We start from the raw sequence: 19889 nt of genomic DNA on the forward strand, positions 1-19889 counted from the left end.
TGCATCATCTGTGGATCTGTTTGGGCGGTATGCAAATGTTAGTGGGTCTAGGGTTTCTGGGGTAATGGTGTTGATGTGAGCCATTACCAGCCTTTCAAAGCACTTCATGGCTACGGACATGAGTGCTGCGGGTCTTTCTTAATTGAGACAGGTTGCCTTCATGTTCTTGGGCACAGGGACTATGGTGGACTGCTTGAAACATGTTGGTATTACAGACTCAATCAGGGACATGTTGAAAATGTCAGTGAAGACACCTGCCAGTTGGTCAGCACATGCCCGGAGCACATGCCCGGAATAATTTTGCATGCCCAATTTTTCAGTTTTTGATTTGTTAAAAAAGTTTGAAATATCCAATAAATGTCGTTCCACTTCATGATTGTGTCCCACTTGTTGTTGATTCTTCACAAAAAAATACAGTTTTATATCTTTATGTTTGAAGCCTGAAATGTGGCAAAAGGTCGCAAAGTTCAAGGGGGCCAAATACTTTCGTAAGGCACTGTAAGTGGCAAATAACGCAAAAAAAAAACACATAATAGCACAATTGGTTGGGCACCCGTAAAACTGCTGCCATTTCTTCCGGCACCATTTTATATCTATGCTGGTTATGTGAGTTGGAGGCAGTGAGCTGTGTGTGTGAACTGTCTCCTTGGTCATTCAGTTGCTTGGTCATTATCCTTCTAGCCAGTGACCAGAGAGAGAGTTCCTTGTACCGCCACCTCACTCTGGTCCACCCTCTTTTTTCCAGTACCATATTGTACAAAATCGGTTCCATGACTGAGTTGCTATTCCTGTCTGTCTTAAAGTAGGTTCCTATATATGAACTGCATACAGATTAGGTCAAAATGGTAGCATGGTACCAGATTAAGTGTCATCCAGTCTTTTCCCAATAGAAGCCAAACTCTAGTGGCAACAGCATTAGACGGGGGCCTGCCCTTCTTGTACAATTGTAGCAGAAACACTGATACCATCATTGACTTTATTTGCCTGTCCATTTCTCCCAGGTGCTGAGGAGAAGATCTTGGAGGACTTCCGAGAGGTGTACAGCCCTGTTGCCTTTGATTTCCACCTGCAGGCCATGGTGCAGTCGGCTGGTAAACTGGTCCTCATAGACAAGCTGCTGCCCAAGATGAAGGCCGGGGGACACAAGGTCCTCATCTTCTCCCAGATGGTCCGCTGTCTGGATATCCTGGAGGACTACCTCATCCAGAGAAGGTACTGCTGCCTGCCTCTCTTCTCGCCTTGTATTACTATGCTCCCAAGTACTCCACTCCAATAGAAGCCTGGAAATCAAGGTTCTCTCTCCTCAGATATTTCATATCTTTCAGCTAGACTGATGTGGAAAAAGACAGGAATCATGCTTGAGAGGGTAATAGACTTTGTAATTTCAATTTTTCAGCTCCATTTTCAAAGTGACGTATTTATGGTTTATTATCAGGTGTTAGCTAACTAGCAGTTTGCAGTGCAGCAAAAGCTGAATCACTCCAGTACTTTCCCTTATTAAATTGAATGTAGTTGAATAATATCTAAGCATTAGCCTCTCTCTGTCTGAGAAAGAGCCTTTTAAAGCCCCCAGTGCTCATCACTCCATAATGCTACGCAGAGCAGGGAGATGATAAAGACTGTGTAACAGAAGCAGAAGAATGTACCAAGACCCTTTCATTCAAGGTCTTAATCTCCTGGCTTAATGAGCTTCCTGTTTGCACGCTAAATGAAAAGGATATTATCCCAGCAGCCCGTCTAAGCTGAGGAAAGCAGGCGACTGGCCTGGTCTGTGTGGTCTCTATCTCTTTTTCCCTCCCTCTGGATATTTCTGTCCTCTCTCTTCTTCTCCCTCTCGCTATCCTCTCTTGTCTCTCACTAGCCTGTGCCTGGCCCTGTGTTCTTTTCCCCTCCATGCTTCTTTCTGGCACTCAAACCCCGAACCAAACCAGTGTAAACACACAAGGCGCGGTGCTCCGCTCAGTGGCTAGGAAAGGCTTAGCCGGGGTTCAGCGGCAGGTCACAGACTCCCTCGGGGCACTCCCACAGCAGACACAGGGAGAGAGGAGTCTGGGCGGGTGGAGGGAAGTGGGTCACTGTAGAGGTGAGGTGTGTAAGGTGAAGAAGATGAGGGGTAGGATGTGGGGGAAGGCAGAGGCGAGGCCAGGGCTCCTGGGAAAGAGGCTGCCCGAGAGAGGGGGAGGAAGGATGAAAGGAGGAAGAGAGAGCAAAATAGAGATAGGGGAAAAGAGAGACAGGAATGGAGGAAAGAAGGAGACAACTAGTGAATGTTGTTTGAAAGTGGATGACAAAAACAAATTCCTGGAAATATTGTGTGGCAATTGTAGGCCCCTTAATGCATGATGGTTGGTGTTGTAACAGCTACTGTAAAACTCAGTGTCGTACTGTATGTAAATTTTGACCTTCATGATACTTGGATGTGACGCAAGAACATTTGTAATTATGTGTACTAGAAGATCCTACTCCAACCCTGCATGGTCCTGTGTTCCTCAGGTACCTGTATGAGCGTATCGATGGCAGAGTGAGAGGTAACCTGCGTCAGGCAGCTATAGACCGTTTCAGCAAACCAGACTCGGACCGCTTTGTGTTCCTGCTGTGTACCCGGGCTGGAGGTCTGGGCATCAACTTGACTGCTGCTGACACCTGTATTATCTTTGACTCAGACTGGAACCCACAGAACGACCTGCAGGTAAAGACACACACAGACATTTAAAGTGACTTCAGCCTCCACTGTAATACAATTAGCAACGAAGGTGTGGTCACTTTCTATTTCAATTCAGTCAATTCAGGAAGTCCTTGAATTGAGAAGTGTCTTTTATATCCTATTATAGTAGTTAAACTTTTTAATTGACACAGCTTGGATAGTCAAATCAAATTTATTTATATAGCCCTTCGTACATCAGCTGATATCTCAAAGTGCTGTACAGAAACCCAGCCTAAAACCCCAAACAGCAAGCAATGCAGGTGTAGAAGCACGGTGGCTAGGAAAAACTCCCTAGAAAGGCCAAAACCTAGGAAGAAACCTAGAGAGGAACCAGGCTCTGAGGGGTGGCCAGTCCTCTTCTGGCTGTGCCGGGTGGAGATTATAACAGAACATGGCCAAGATGTTCAAATGTTCATAAATGACCAGCATGGTCCAATAATAATAAGGCAGAACAGTTGAAACTGGAGCAGCAGCACGGCCAGGTGGACTGGGGACAGCAAGGAGTCATCATGTCAGGTATTCCTAAGGCTCAGGTCCTCAGAGAGAGAGAAAGAAAGAGAGAATTAGAGAGAGCATTCACACAGGACACCGGATAAGACAGGAGAAGTACTCCAGATATAACAGACTGACCCTAGCCCCCCGACACATAAACTACTGCAGCATAAATACTGGAGGCTGAGATAGTAAAATGTATGTATGCATGACTAAGTCGGTTTGGATAAAAGCGTCTGCTCAATGGCATATATTATTATAGCAGAGCAACGTTATTTTATTGGACAAATATAAAATGTATTGGGCTGGTCATAACCAAGTTATTTTCTATTATTCTCAGGCCCAAGCTCGCTGCCATAGGATTGGTCAGAACAAGGCGGTGAAGGTGTACCGTCTGATCACCAGGAACTCTTACGAGCGGGAGATGTTTGACCGGGCCAGCCTCAAACTGGGCCTGGACAAGGCTGTGCTGCAGAGCATGAGTGGCAGAGAGAACAGCGTGCCGGGAGGAGGGGTGAGTCTGCTGTGTTCCTCATACACACACACACACTCTGCAGCACCTGTATCAGTCCGGTGGATGCGCTTTGCATTTGGAAAGTATTCAGACCCCTGGACTTTTTCCACAATTTGTTACGTTACAGCCTTATTCTAAAATTGATTAAATATTTTTTTTCTTCTCAGCAATCTACACACAATAACCCATAATGACAAAGCAAACACAGGTTTTTAGAGCTTTTTGCTAATTTTGTACAAATAAAAAACTGAAATACCTTATTTACTTAAGTATTCAGACCATTTGCTATGAGTCTCGAAATTGAGCTCAGGTGCATCCTGTTTCCATTGATCATCTTTGAGATGTCTCTATAACTTGATGGGAGTCCACCTGTGGTAAATTCAATTGATTGGACATGATTTGGGAAAAACACCTCCTATATAAGGTCCACAGTTGACAGTGCATGTCAGAGCAAAAACCAAGCCAAGATGTCGAAGGAATTGTACGGAGTGCTCCGAGACAGGATTGTGTCGAGGCACAGATCTGGGGAAGGGTACCAAAAAATGTCTGCTGCATTGAAGGACCGCAAGAACACAGTGGCCTCCATCATTCTTAAATAGAAGACGTTTGGAACCACTAAGACTCTTCCTAGAACTGGCTGCCCGGCCAAACTGAGCAATCGGGGAAGAAGGGTCTTGGGCAGGGAGGTGACCAAGAACCCGATGGTCACTCTGACAGAGCTCTAGAGTTCCTCAGTGGAGATGGGAGAACCTTCCCATCTCTGCAGCACTCCACCAATCTGGCCTTCATGGTAGAGTGGCCTGACGGAAGCCATTCTTCAGTAAAAGCCACATGACAGCCCGCTTGGAGTTTGCCTAAAGGTTCCTGAAGACTCTCAGGCCATGAGAAACAAGATTCTCTGGTCTGATGAAACCAAGATTGAACTCTTTTGGTCTGAATGCCAAGCGTCACATCTGGAGGAAACCTGGCACCATCCCTACGGAGAAGCATGGTGGTGACAGCATCACGCTCTGGATAAGAGCGTCTGCTAAATTACTTAAATGTAATGTAATGTAATGGGATGTTTTTCAGTGGCAGGGACTGGGATACTAGTCAGGATCATGGCAAATATGAATGGAGCAAAGTACAGAGATCCTCAATTAAAACCTGCATCCAGAGAGCTCAGGACCTCAGACTGGGGCAAAGGTTCACCTCCCAACAGGACAACAACCCTAAGCACACAGCCAAGACAACATAGGAGTGGCTTCGGGACAAGTCTCTGAATGTCCTTGAGTGGCCCAGCCAGAGCTGGACTTGAACCTGAATAAACATCTCTGGAGAGACCTGAAAATAGTTGTGCAGCAACGCTCCCCATCCAACCAGCTTGAGAGGAGTTGCAGAAACTCCCCAAATACAACCTTGTAGCGTCATACCCAAGAAGACTTGGCTGTAATTGCTGCCAAAGTGCTTCAACAAAGTACTGAGTAAAGGGTCTGAATACTTATGTAAATGTGATATTTTGAATATATATATATATATTTTATATTTGCGTCATTATGGGGTATTGTGTGTAGATTGATGATATTATCCATTTTAGAATAAGGCTGTAATGTAACAAAATGTGTAAAAAGTCTAGGGGTCGGAATATATTCCGAAGGCACAAAATGTTAAGTCCATTCTACAAAATGAGAGTGTAGAAAGTGGACTAGTCAATATAATAAACACAGCTTTGAGATATCCTCTTTGTGCATCATCAGTGTGTAGGAGGAGCTTAGCTGTTTCTCTCTCTGGATTAGCTGGACTATCAGGAAGAAAGTATTGAGCAGACATTATCACCACCAGCTGCATACTAACACACCATGGGTCAGCTGGGGGTTGCTGCTACTCTTTAAGATTTAAAAAGGTCTGGCATGTGATCCAGTTCAGCTTCAGTTCAACTAACTGTCTCTCCTCTGCGTTTCTCACACTAGAGTGTCTGTCTGTTTTTGTGTGGTGTTAATGCGTGTGCATGTGTTGTGCACATGTTTGCATGTACAATGATGTAATGTGTAAATAGTCCAGTCTGTGATCTACTGTAGTCCATCATCAGTTCCCCTAACACCCTCTCTGTTTCTCCTTCTCCCCCTCCCCTCTCTCCAGCCGACCCAGCAGCAGCTGTCTAAGAAGGAGATCGAGGACCTGCTGAGGAAAGGGGCGTATGGAGCTCTGATGGACGATGAGGATGAGGGGGCCAAGTTCTGTGAGGAGGACATCGACCAGATCCTTCAACGCAGGACCAAGACCATCACCATCGAGTCTGAGGGACGGGGATCTACCTTTGCCAAGGTACCAGTGACTGAAAGAGCACCACACAGTGGTCATTGTTTGAATGTTGCTATCCTTTTCCTTTCTGCATGACTAGCAGTAGTAACCAGTGTCTCCTGTCTACTCTCATGTCACTCTTCATCACAGACTCTCAGCTCTTTTAGGAGATTCAGACTTCTCATTGAAGGAGACTCAGGAAGGAACAGTGAATCAGATTAACAAGGTTTAATGTGATATAATGTCTTCTTCTCTCAGGCCAGTTTTGTGGCATCCGGAAACCGCACAGACATTTCTCTGGACGACCCCAACTTCTGGGACAAGTGGGCCAAGAAGGCTGAGATTGACATGGACACTGCCAATGGCAGAGTAAGTAATGCTTTAGTTTAAACACTGAACCTGCTCTTTCTGGCCGCGATGAGATATGTTTTATAGGAGATAAGATCAAAGCCATGTGTGAATTTACTACAATAGTATCTGAGTATCTGTGTGTGTTCCTCTCCTATTCCACAACAGAACAGCCTGGTAATTGACACTCCGAGGGTGAGGAAGCAGACCCGACCCTTCAGTGCCACTAAGGACGAGCTGGCAGAGCTGTCAGAGGGGGAGAGTGACAACGAGGACAAGCCCAAGCTCCGCCGGCCCCACGACCGCCTCAACAGCTACGGCAGGACAGAGTGCTTCAGAGTGGAGAAGAACCTACTAGTATACGGGTTAGTGACAGTGACTGGACCACTTGTGTTCTCCTGTGCTCTCCTGTGTTGTCCACCTATATTGTATGGTGTTGTGTCTGTACTGAGGCTCTCCTGTGTTGTCCATCTATATTGTACAGCATTTGTCTCCAGCATTGCCCCTCTCCTCTCCTGTGTCGTCCAGGTGGGGTCGTTGGAAGGATATCCTGCTCCATGGTCGTTTTAAGAAGCAGCTGACAGAGCGTGATGTAGAGTCTATCTGTAGAGCCCTTCTGGCCTACTGTCTGGTTCACTACCGCGGTGACGACAAGATCAAGAGCTTCATGTGGGACCTGATCGCCCCCTCCGAGGACGGACAGACCAAGGAACTACAGAACCACCTGGGTACATTACAACCTCAGAATGACCAAACCTCAGGGGTCCAAACACAGATTAGAATCTGGTTCCTCTCAAGGAATTCTTCCTTTAAAGGACATTTCCCCTTACCACTGTGCTATTGGTTTACTGTTAATGTTTTTAATGTGGGTTTATTATAAACCGGTGTCCATAACCACAAATTGTATCTGTGTTCCTCCCTCAGGTCTGTCGACCCCAGTCCCCAGAGGCAGGAAGGGGAAGAAGATGAAGACTCAATCCAGCACTTTTGACATCCAGAAGGCTGAGTGGATCAGGAAGCACAACCCAGAACACATGCTGCAGGACGAGGGATACAAAAAGCACCTCAAACACCACTGCAACAAGTAAGAAGCTACTCTTGGTACAATAGGCCTATAGTATTAAATATATTCAGTACACTTTTAGATTTTTTAATGGTATTGTTGTCTTATAGTTACATTGGAACAAACAACTTGTCTTTGTAAATGTGTAAATTGGTTTTTATTGATGTTGGAAATAAACATAGGTTCTTGTCTCTGTCGTATATAGAGTTGAGGTAAAATTTATGAAATGTCTCATATTTTGTATTTCCCTCAGTTTGCTTCAGTGTATTGACGCTAGCCTGTGTGAAAACATAATTGTATGTTTTTGTCAGTAGCAGAGTTTTGACATCATCACCACTGTCTGGCATTAAGACAAATTGAAGCAGCCATCTTCTCCATCTAATGACCGTGAATCAGATTATAGATTACACTGCTGAATGATAATCATCTGAATGGGATTTTAACACAATCTAATAGCTGTCACTGATCTTTTATTGACAGATAGAAAAAACAGATTACACTACACTACAGCCAGGGATTTATTATATTTTATATAAAGCTACATAGATGATGGGAAGAAGAAAACAACTCTTACATCCAATGAAATGGTTTGAAATATGAACCTATAAGTTAGCAGATAATGGTTGTTGAGATATAAAAGTTATCCAACTAGATGATGGTTGTTGAGATATAAAACTTATCCAACTAGATGATGGTTGTTGAGATATAAAACTTATCCAACTAGATGATGGTTGTTGAGATATAAAACTTATCCAACTAGATGATGGTTGTTGAGATATAAAACTTATCCAACTAGATGATGGTTGTTGAGATATAAAACTTATCCAACTAGATGATGGTTGTTGAGATATAAAACTTATCCAACTAGATGATGGTTGTTGAGATATATAACTTATCCAACTAGATGATGGTTGTTGAGATATAAAACTTATCCAACTAGATGATGGTTGTTGAGATATAAAACTTATCCAACTAGATGATGGTTGTTGAGATATAAAACTTATCCAACTAGATGATGGTTGTTGAGATATAAAATTTAGCCAACTAGATGATGGTTGTTGAGATATATAACTTATCCAACTAGATGATGGTTGTTGAGATATAAAACTTATCCAACTAGATGATGGTTGTTGAGATATAAAACTTATCCAACTAGATGATGGTTGTTGAGATATAAAACTTATCCAACTAGATGATGGTTGTTGAGATATAAAATTTAGCCAACTAGATGATGGTTGTTGAGATATAAAACTTATCCAACTAGATGATGGTTGTTGAGATATAAAATTTAGCCAACTAGATGATGGTTGTTGAGATATATAACTTATCCAACTAGATGATGGTTGTTGAGATATAAAACTTATCCAACTAGATGATGGTTGTTGAGATATAAAACTTATCCAACTAGATGATGGTTGTTGATATATAAAACTTATCCAACTAGATGACGGTTGTTGAGATATAAAACTTATCCAACTAGATGATGGTTGTTGAGATATATAACTTATCCAACTAGATGATGGTTGTTGAGATATAAAACTTATCCAACTAGATGATGGTTGTTGAGATATAAAACTTAGCCATATAGATGATGGTTGTTGAGATATAAAACTTATCCAACTAGATGATGGTTGTTGAGATATAAAACTCATCCAACTAGATGATGGTTGTTGAGATATAAAACTTAGCCATATAGATGATGGTTGTTGAGATATAAAACTTATCCAACTAGATGATGGTTGTTGAGATATAAAACTTATCCAACTAGATGATGGTTGTTGAGATAGAAAACTTAGCCATATAGATGATGGTTGTTGAGATAATAAACTTATCCAACTAGATGATGGTTGTTGAGATATAAAACTCATCCAACTAGATGATGGTTGTTGAGATATAAAATGTAGCCATATAGATGATGGTTGTTGAGATATAAAACTCATCCAACTCGATGATGGTTGTTGAGATATATAACTTATCCAACTAAATTATGTTTGTTGAGCTTTAAAACTTATCCATATAGATGATGGTTGTTGAGATATAAAACTTATCCAACTAGATGATGGTTGTTGAGATATAAAACTTAGCCAACTAGATGATGTTCGTTGAGCTTTAAAACTTATCCAACTAGATGATGGTTGTTGAGATATAAAACTTATCCAACTAGATGATGGTTGTTGAGATATAAAACTTAGCCAACTAGATGATGGTTGTTGAGATATAAAACTTAGCCAACTAGATGATGGTTGTTGAGATATAAAATTTAGCCAACTAGATGATGGTTGTTGAGATATAAAACTTATCCAACTAGATGATGGTTGTTGAGATATAAAACTTAGCCAACTAGATGATGGTTGTTGAGATAGAAAACTTATCCAACTAGATGATGGTTGTTGATATATAAAACTTAGCCAACTAGATGATGGTTGTTGAGATATAAAACTTATCCAACTAGATGATGGTTGTTGAGATATAAAACTTATCCAACTAGATGATGGTTGTTGAGATATATAACTTATCCAACTAGATGATGGTTGTTGAGATATAAAAACTTGATGGTTGTTGAGATCTTATCAACTAGATGATGGTTGTTGAGATATAAAACTTATCCAACTAGATGATGGTTGTTGAGATATAAAATGTAGCCAACTAGATGATGGATGTTGAGAAATAAAACTTATCCAACTAGATGATGGTTGTTGAGATAATAAACTTATCCAACTAGATGATGGTTGTTGAGATAATAAACCTATCCAACTAGATGATGGTTGTTGAGATATAAAACTTAGCCAACTAGATGATGGTTGTTGAGATATAAAATGTAGCCATATAGATGATGGTGAAATGTGTTAAACTACAGTAAATACATTTAGGTTGCTTTCTTTCTAAACGGGGTTGTTTGGGGGGTTTGTCTCCTGGCATCCTGCTTTAAACAGAGTCATGCGGGGCTTCCACAGAAAGTTCCCCATTGTTCCCAGAGCAGTAGTGCTGAAGCCAGGCATCGTCCGATGGGAGGCTCTCTGGTCAAACGGGGACACACTCTGTGGCTTTGCTGACCTCCATGTTTTCCCCTCAGGGAGGAATGTGGACTGACGTGGGGATGGGGCATGCACAGGCATGTATTAGCCATCTCAGTATGGCTAATACATGCCATATATATGATCTGCATGTGATTGTGGGTGTGTGTTTACCTTTATGTATCTGACTGTTTGCATCTGTGCTTGTACAGTAAGTACAGTATGTACATGAGGGTATGGGTATTTTGTGTGTGTGTGTGTGTGTGTGTGTGTGTGTGTGTGTGTGTGTGTGTGTGTGTGTGTGTGTGTGTGTGTGTGTGTGTGTGTGTGTGTGTGTGTGTGTGTGTGTGTGTGTGTGTGCGCGTGTCAAATCAAATCAAATTTTATTTGTCACATACACATGGTTAGCAGATGTTAGTGCGAGTGTAGCGAAATGCTTGTGCTTCTAGTTCCGACAATGCTAACAATTCCAAAACTACTACTATACTACCTTATAGACACAAGTGTAAGGGGATAAAGAATATGTACATAAAGATATATGAATGAGTGATGGTACAGAGCGGCATAGGCAAGATACAGTAGATGGTATTGAGTGCAGAATATACATATGAGATGAGTATGTAAACGAAGTGGCATAGTTAAAGTGGCTAGTGATACATGTATTACATAAGGATGCAGTAGATGATTTAGAGTACAGTATATACGTATACATATGAGATTAATAATGTAGGGTATGTAAACATTATATTAGGTAGCATTGTTTAAAGTGGCTAGTGATATATTTTTACATCATTTCCCATCAATTCCCATTATTAAAGTGGCTGGAGTTGAGTTAGTGAGTTGGCAGCAGCCACTCAATGTTAGTGGTGGCTGTTTAACAGTCTAATGGCCTTGAGATAGAAGCTGTTTTTCAGTCTCTCGGTCCCAGCTTTGATGCACCTGTACTGACCTCGCCTTCTGGATGATAGCGGGGTGAACAGGCAGTGGCTCGGGTGGTTGTTGTCCTTGATGATCTTTATGGCCTTCCTGTGACATCGGGTGGTGTAGGTGTCCTGGAGGGCAGGTAGTTTGCCCCCAGTGATGCGTTGTGCAGACCTCACTACCCTCTGGAGAGCCTTACGGTTGTGGACGGAGCAGTTGCCATACCAGGCGGTGATACAGCCTGACAGGATGCTCTCGATTGTGCATCTGTAGACGTTTGTGAGTGCTTTTGGTGACAAGCCAAATTTCTTCAGCCTCCTGAGGTTGAAGAGGCGCTACTGCGCCTTCTTCACGATGCTGTCTGTGTGGGTGGACCAATTCAGTTTGTCTGTGATGTGTACGCCGAGGAACTTAAAACTTACTACCCTCTCCACTACTGTTCCATCGATGTGGATAGGGGGGTGTTCCCTCTGCTGTTTCCTAAAGTCCACAATCATCTCCTTAGTTTTGTTGACGTTGAGTCACCTCCTCCCTGTAGGCTGTCTCATCGTTGTTGGTAATCACGCCTACCACTGTTGTGTCGTACGCAAACTTGATGATTGTGTTGGAGGCGTGCGTGGCCACACAGTCGTGGGTGAACAGGGAGTACAGGAGAGGGCTCAGAACGCACCCTTGTGGGGCCCCAGTGTTGAGGATCAGCGGGGTGGAGATGTTGTTGCCTACCCTCACCACCTGGGGGGCGGCCCGTCAGGAAGTCCAGTACCCAGTTGCACAAGGCGGGGTCGAGACCCAGGGTCTCGAGCTTGATGACGAGCTTGGAGGGCACTATGGTGTTAAATGCTGAGCTGGAGTCGATGAACAGCATTCTCACATAGGTATTCCTCTTGTCCAGATGGGTTTGGGCAGTGTGCAGTGTGGTTGAGATTGCATCGTCTGTGGACCTATTTGGGCGGTAAGCAAATTGGAGTGGGTCTAGGGTGTCAGGTAGGGTGGAGATGATATGGTCCTTGACTAGTCTCTCAAAGCACTTCATGATGACGGAAGTGAGTGCTAAGGGACGGTAGTCGTTTAGCTCAGTTACCTTAGCTTTCTTGGGAACAGGAACAATGGTGGTCCTCTTGAAGCATGTGGGAACAATGGACTGGGATAGGGATTGATTGAATATGTCCGCAAACACACCAGCCAGCTGGTCTGCGCATGCTCTGAGGGCGCGGCTGGGGATGCCGTCTGGGCCTGCAGCCTTGCGAGGGTTGACACGTTTAAATGTTTTCCTCACGTCGGCTGCAGTGAAGGAGAGTCCGCATGTTTTAGTTGCGGGCAGTGTCAGTGGCACTGTATTGTCCTCAAAGCGGGCAAAAAAAGTGATTTAGTCTGCCTGGGAGCAAGACATCCTGGTCCGTGACAGGGCTGGTTTTCTTTTTGTAATCCGTGATTGACTGTAGACCCTGCTACATGCCTCTTGTGTCTGAGCCGTTGAATTGAGATTCTACTTTGTCTCTATACTGACGCTTAGCTTGTTTGATTGCCATGTTTCCAGTCACCTTGCCCTGATTAAAAGCAGTGGTTCGCGCTTTCAGTTTCACGCGAATGCTGCCATCAATCCACGGTTTCTGGTTAGGGAATGTTTTAATCATTGCTATGGGAACGACATCTTCAACGCACGTTCTAATGAACTCGCACACCGAATCAGCGTATTCATCAATGTTGTCGTCTGACGCAATACGGAACATATCCCAGTCCACGTGATGGAAGCAGTCTTGGAGCGTGGAATCAGATTGGTCGGACCAGCGTTGAACAGACCTCAGCGTGGGAGCTTCTTGTTTTAGTTTCTGTCTGTAGGCAGGAATATATATGCGTCGCGGAAGTTGGAATAGCAATGATCCAAGGTTTTTCCCGCCCTGGTTGCGCAATCGATATGCTGATAAAATTTAGGGAGTCTTGTTTGCAGATTAGCCTTGTTAAAATCCCCAGCTACAATGACTGCAGCCTCCGGATATATGGATTCCAGTTTGCAAAGAGTCAAATAAAGTTTGTTCAGAGCCATCGATGTGTCTGCTTGGGGGGGAATATATACGGCTGTGATTATAATCTAAGAGAATTCCCTTGGTAGATAATGCGGTCTACATTTGATTGTGAGGAATTTTAAATCAGGTGAACAGAAGGACTTGAGTTCTTGTATGTTGTTTTGGCCGCACCACGTCCCGTTAACCATAAAGCATACGCCCCCCGCCAATCTTCTTACCAGAAAGATATTTGTTTCTGTCGGCGCGATGCGTGGAGAAACCAGCTGGCTGCACCGTCTCTGATAGCGTCTCTCCAGTGAGCCATGTTTCCGTGAAGCAAAGAACGTTACAGTCTCTGATGTCCCTCTGGAATGCTACCCTTGCTCGGATTTCATCAACCTTGTTGTCAAGAGACTGGACATTGGCGAGGAGAATGCTTGGGAGTGTGGCACGATGTGCCCGTCTCCGGAGTCTGACCAGAAGACCACTTTTGTGTGTGTGTGTGTGTGTGTGTGTGTGTGTGTGTGTGTGTGTGTGTGTGTGTGTGTGTGTGTGTGTGTGTGTGTGTGTGTGTGTGTGTGTGTGTGTGTGTGTGTGTGTGTGTGTGTGTGTGTGTGTGTGTGTGTGTGTGTGTGTGTGTGTGTGTGTGTGTGTGCGTGTGTGTGTGCGCGTGTGTGTGTGTACTCACACTCATGTGCATGTATGAGCTCTATGTCTGGGGCAGAGAGGTTCCCTTCTCTGTCAGATACCTCCCACACTCCAGGCTGTCTGTCTGAGTGTAAGAGAGAGAGAGAGAGAGGGAAAGAGTGATGTAGGGCCTTGCTGACAGCCACAGGAAACAGCAGCTGCTGCAGGGAGACCCAGGGCACAGCCCCTCAGAGGCAGGGAGGGAGGGGAGAGGCCTGGACCAGAGCCTCAGCACTGGAGCTCACAGCTCTGCCTGCAGAGGGGGTGTTCTCGTGTCACTCCCTTTCCACTAGTGTCATACTGGATGTGTAAAGCTAGGGCCACACACACCATCTGAAGAAATCTACACTGGACTTTTTAACCTGCCACACTGTTAGGCAGATTTTTTTTTAAAAACTAGATTTTCTCAGACCCTAGCTTAAGAGAGGAAGGGAGACTAGAATGTATGCCAGTCCATCACAGATCAGGCATACCATACTCCACCCACCACCCTCCACCTTCCACCTCCTGACTGATGCCTGGCTGGGTGCGTCATGGAAACAGCATTTCTCCTCTGACTCTCTCTTCTCTCCTCTCCCTGCCAGCCCAGAGATCACATCATATCACACCACCCATCTCTATGGCACAGACACTGTCTCACTCTCTATGGCACAGACACTGTCTCGCTCTCTGTGGCACAGACACTGTCTCAGTCTCTATGGCACAGACACTGTCTCGCTCTCTATAGCACAGACACTGTCTCGCTCTCTATAGCACAGACACTGTCTCGCTCTCTTTGGCACAGACACTGTCTCACTCTCTATGGCACAGACACTGCATAAGGGACTGACTACACAGTGACTGTACTGACTGCATATTTTCTATCCCACTCCATTTTGGGCATGTGTGTATCATTGAAGACAACGTTTATACAGTATATACAAGAATACAAGATGCTTCCCTTTGCATGGACAGTTGATCTACTGTGACGAGCTAGGCACCGTGGTTCAGTCATCTACCATGACGAGCTAGGCACCGTGTTTCAGTTATCTACCATGACGAGCTAGGCACCGTGGTTCAGTCATCTACCGTGACGAGCTAGGCACCGTGTTTCAGTTATCTACCGTGACGAGCTAGGCACCGTATGTCAGTCATCTACCGTGACGAGCTAGGCACCGTATGTCAGTCATTTACCGTGACGAGCTAGGCACCGTGTTTCAGTTATCTACCGTGACGAGCTAGGCACCGTGGTTCAGTCATCTACCGTGACGAGCTAGGCACCGTGTTTCAGTTATCTACCGTGACGAGCTAGGCACCGTGTTTCAGTTATCTACCGTGACGAGCTAGGCACCGTGGTTCAGTCATCTACCGTGACGAGCTTGGCACCGTGTTTCAGTTATCTACCGTGACGAGCGAGGCACAGTGTTTCAGTTATCTACCGTGACGAGCTAGGCACAGTGGTTCAATCATCTACCGTGACGAGCTTGGCACCGTGTTTCAGTCATCTACCGTGACGAGCTAGACACCGTGTTTCAGTCATCTACCGTGATGAGCTAGGCACCGTGTTTCAGTCATCTACCGTGACGAGCTTGGCACCGTATTTCAGTCATCTACCGTGACGAGCTAGGCACCGTGTTTCAGTCATCTACCGTGACGAGCTTGGCACCGTGTTTCAGTCATCTACCGTGACGAGCTAGGCACAGTATGTCAGTCATCTACCGTGACGAGCTTGGCACAGTATGTCAGTCATTACTGTGACGAGCTAGGCACCGTGGTTCAGTCATCTACCGTGACGAGCTAGGCACCGTGTTTCAGTTATCTACCGTGACGAGCTAGGCACCGTGGTTCAGTCATCTACCATGACGAGCTAGGCACCGTGTTTCAGTCATCTACCGTGACGAGCTAGGCACCGTGGTTCAGTCATCTACCGTGACGAGCTTGGCACCGTGTTTCAGTTATCTACCGTGACGAGCGAGGCACCGTGTTTCAGTTATCTACCGTGACGAGCTAGGCACCGTGTTTCAGTCATCTACCGTGACGAGCTAGGCACCGTGTTTCAGTCATCTACCGTGACGAGCTAGGCACAGTATGTCAGTCATCTACCGTGACGAGCTTGGCACAGTATGTCAGTCATCTACCGTGACGAGCTAGGCACAGTATGTCAGTCATCTACCGTGACGAGCTTGGCACAGTATGTCAGTCATCTACCGTGACGAGCTTGGCACAGTATGTCAGTCATCTACCGTGACGAGCTAGGCACAGTATGTCAGTCATCTACCGTGATGAGCTTGGCACAGTATGTCAGTCATCTACCGTGATGAGCTTGGCACAGTATGTCAGTCATCTACCGTGACGAGCTAGGCACCGTGTTTCTGTCATCTACCGTGACGAGCTAGGCACCGTGTTTCAGTCATCTACCGTGACGAGCTTGGCACAGTATGTCAGTCATCTACCGTGACGAGCTAGGCACAGTATGTCAGTCATCTACCGTGACGAGCTTGGCACAGTATGTCAGTCATCTACCGTGACGAGCTTGGCACAGTATGTCAGTCATCTACCGTGACGAGCTTGGCACAGTATGTCAGTCATCTACCGTGACGAGCTTGGCACAGTGTTTCAGTCATCTACCGTGACGAGCTAGGCACAGTATGTCAGTCATCTACCGTGACGAGCTTGGCACCGTGTTTCAGTCATCTACCGTGACGAGCTAGGCACAGTATGTCAGTCATCTACCGTGACGAGCTTGGCACAGTATCTCAGTCATCTACCGTGACGAGCTAGGCACAGTATGTCAGTCATCTACCGTGACGAGCTAGGCACCATGTTTCAGTCATCTACCGTGACGAGCTTGGCACAGTATGTCAGTCATCTACCGTGACGAGCTAGGCACCGTGTTTCAGTCATCGACCGTGACGAATTTCAGTCATCCCGGGAGGAAAGTGATAATGTGTGTGAGCGAGAGTGATATTTTGATTGTGTGTGTAAATGCGTGGTTTGTACGCCCACGATTGTGTGGGTGTGGGTGTGTGTATTTACGGACGTGAGTGCGTGTGAAAGCCGTTCTGCTCTCTCAGCGTTTGTGCGTGCTGAGGCTTTGTGGTGACCATGGGCGGGGCTGTGTCTGTGTGCAGGGTGTTGCTGCGGGTTAGAATGCTCTACTACCTGAAACAAGAGGTGATGGGAAGCCAGTCACAGAAGATACTAGACGGCGTGGACTCCAGGTGAGCTGAACTTTCACCTCTTTTACAACCAAACAGCTCTGAACATTGACACCCTTAGAGTAGAGAACACAACATTTCCAAAGCTCACTGATGCTCTCTCTGTATATCCTCTAATTGGACATTTCAGTTATTAGTTTATTTGAAGAGGATTACACTATTTACTCCATTATTTTGAGATGGTCGGATTGATCGGTGGCTATTCAGGCTAGACTGAATGTTATACCAACCAGTTCAGCCAGGCTGCCAGCACTATGCCAGTATTTGTTTAAGTTTGGGATTTCTGGTAAGCTGCTGGCACGCAAATTCAGCTGACACATCGTTTTAGAAGGTTCCGTTTACATTAACTTTTTAAATAGAAACCTGTTCATTCATTGGCCCATGTTGTTCATGTTTTCCATGTTAAGGACATAGACCAAACATGACAGGTTGTTCCCATACATACTGTAACTGTCTCTATCTATCACCATGTCTGAAGGAGGGCACAGCGAGTCAGACTCAGGGAAGGAAAGTCCATGTATGAAGGAGGGCACAGCTTGTCAGACTCAGGGAAGGAAAGTCCATGTATGAAGGAGGGCACAGCTTGTCAGACTCAGGGAAGGAAAGTCCATGTATGAAGGAGGGCACAGTTAGTCAGACTCAGGGAAGGAAAGTCCATGTATGAAGGAGGGCACAGCTTGTCAGACTCAGGGAAGGAAGGTCCATGTCTGAAGGAGCGCACAGCTAGTCAGACTCAGGGAAGGAAAGTCCATGTATGAAGGAGGGCACAGCTTGTCAGACTCAGGGAAGGAAGGTCCATGTCTGAAGGAGCGCACAGCTAGTCAGACTCAGGGAAGGAAAGTCCATGTATGAAGGAGGGCACAGCTTGTCAGACTCAGGGAAGGAAAGTCCATGTATGAAGGAGGGCACAGCTTGTCAGACTCAGGGAAGGAAAGTCCATGTATGAAGGAGGGCACAGCTAGTCAGACTCAGGGAAGGAAAGTCCATGTATGAAGGAGGGCACAGCTAGTCAGACTCGGGGAAGGAAAGTCCATGTATGAAGGAGGGCACAGCTAGTCAGACTCGGGGAAGGAAAGTCCATGTATGAAGGAGGGCACAGCTAGTCAGACTCAGGGAAGGAAAGTCCATGTATGAAGGAGGGCACAGCTTGTCAGACTCGGGGAAGGAAAGTCCATGTATGAAGGAGGGCACAGCTAGTCAGACTCAGGGAAGGAAAGTCCATGTATGAAGGAGGGCACAGCTAGTCAGACTCAGGGAAGGAAAGTCCATGTCTGAAGGAGGGCACAGCTAGTCAGACTCAGGGAAGGAAAGTCCATGTCTGAAGGAGGGCACAGCTAGTCAGACTCAGGGAAGGAAGGTCCATGTATGAAGGAGGGCACGGCTAGTCAGACTCAGGGGAAAGTCAGTAGTCACTCCACCAGCTGTTTAAAGATGGATCAGCAGCTTCTCAGAACCAATACTATTGAGGAGGGTATACAGAAGTGGGTGAGGAAAAACATTGAGTATTTTTAGTCCCCAGAGACATTTTCAGCCTTGATGCTGACCTAAAAGTCTTATTGGACATCATGGTTTTGGGTGTACCACGCTGTTGCTTATCTGAGAGTCTATGTTGGGATGGATACCCAGCTGTCATAGTACCCATGAGTCATCCATGCTTTTGTACCCATAAGTCCCTGTTCCTCCTGTCATGTTGTGTTCTGTCCACACTCCCTCCTCATCAGTGAGATCAAGATCTGGGTTCCTGAGCCCGACAGCTCTGAGCTACCAGCCCTGTGGTGGGACAACATCTCTGACAAGTGTCTGCTGTTGGGGGTCTACAAGCACGGTGAGTCAACAACAGGGACCAGGGATGTGCTAACTGACCCACAGGCCTGAGACATCTAGAATGTGTGATACTAGGGCTACGATACTAGCTTAACACTTAGCATAAAGTCATGTATTGGGCATGTATTCTAAGTGGGTTTTACTAGAATGGCTATAGGAACAGAGCCTAGACAAATGTAGAGATTGAAAAAGGGTCAGGGGGAATTCATCAGATATGGTGTAGTATGTACAATTCTGAGTTAGTGTCACGTGGATAATGTACTGTATGTGTTTTCATGTTCTTCCACGGGGATGTAGTTAACACTGGATGACAGCTGTCACACACCTTTGGGGGAAAGTGGCCAGCTGTATGTTTGTTTTCTATCTCTTCATGTTTCCAAGTTCTAACCTCTGTTTGCTTACCTCTCCACTGTGGTCCACTATACAGGTTATGAGAAGTATAACACAGTGCGTGCAGACCCTGCCCTCTGCTTCCTAGAGCGGGTGGGCCGGCCAGATGAGAAGGCCATCGCTGCTGAACAGAGAGCCAATGACTTCATGGATGGGTAGGTAACATTACACATCATGGCTGACTGACTGACTGAGTCAGGTAGTTAGCTTATCGGTCTCCTCCACTGACTCAGACAGGGCTTAAACACACAATGACACACTTAAAAAGTTTCAGTTGTTGTATCGCTTTTTATAACCAGTCATAAAACTATGATAGAAAAGGAAGAAATCAGAAACTGATATTATTGTAAAAACCTTTCTGAAGTGAGTCTGAGTCCGTGTTTAGTTCAGAGCTGTCTGTTCCCTTGTGTGGCCCTTGCTGACTGACTGAATAACTGGCTGACTTATACTGG

The 19889-nt window shown here is 45.3% G+C and overlaps 1 protein-coding gene and 1 long non-coding RNA gene across 9 annotated transcripts in view; one reads left to right on the plus strand and one right to left on the minus strand.

Annotated features, from left to right (window-relative positions):
- The window catches only part of LOC124035556 (chromodomain-helicase-DNA-binding protein 9-like), a 114149-nt gene that overhangs the window by 85005 nt on the left and 9255 nt on the right, over window positions 1-19889 (plus strand). For all 7 annotated transcript variants that reach the window (XM_046349035.1, XM_046349036.1, XM_046349034.1 and 4 more), the window contains 11 exons: window positions 1002-1212; window positions 2494-2689; window positions 3537-3710; window positions 5829-6014; window positions 6249-6359; window positions 6507-6703; window positions 6867-7066; window positions 7263-7422; window positions 17137-17226; window positions 18945-19048; window positions 19475-19592. In XM_046349035.1, the coding sequence (XP_046204991.1) occupies window positions 1002-1212; window positions 2494-2689; window positions 3537-3710; window positions 5829-6014; window positions 6249-6359; window positions 6507-6703; window positions 6867-7066; window positions 7263-7422; window positions 17137-17226; window positions 18945-19048; window positions 19475-19592 (1747 nt within the window). The remainder of the gene's footprint in view (window positions 1-1001; window positions 1213-2493; window positions 2690-3536; window positions 3711-5828; window positions 6015-6248; window positions 6360-6506; window positions 6704-6866; window positions 7067-7262; window positions 7423-17136; window positions 17227-18944; window positions 19049-19474; window positions 19593-19889) is intronic.
- Window positions 366-19865, minus strand: LOC124035557. Of its 2 annotated transcripts, XR_006838764.1 has the most exons (5): window positions 19792-19865; window positions 19450-19558; window positions 14028-14111; window positions 2498-2683; window positions 366-2163 (listed from the first exon to the last, which is right to left on the minus strand). It is a non-coding gene; the product is annotated as an uncharacterized LOC124035557 (long non-coding RNA). The 2 variants fall into 2 exon arrangements; XR_006838763.1 differs by lacking the exon at window positions 14028-14111.

This window comes from Oncorhynchus gorbuscha, linkage group LG05 (assembly GCF_021184085.1).
Source record: "Oncorhynchus gorbuscha isolate QuinsamMale2020 ecotype Even-year linkage group LG05, OgorEven_v1.0, whole genome shotgun sequence".
NCBI lineage: Eukaryota > Metazoa > Chordata > Actinopteri > Salmoniformes > Salmonidae > Oncorhynchus > Oncorhynchus gorbuscha.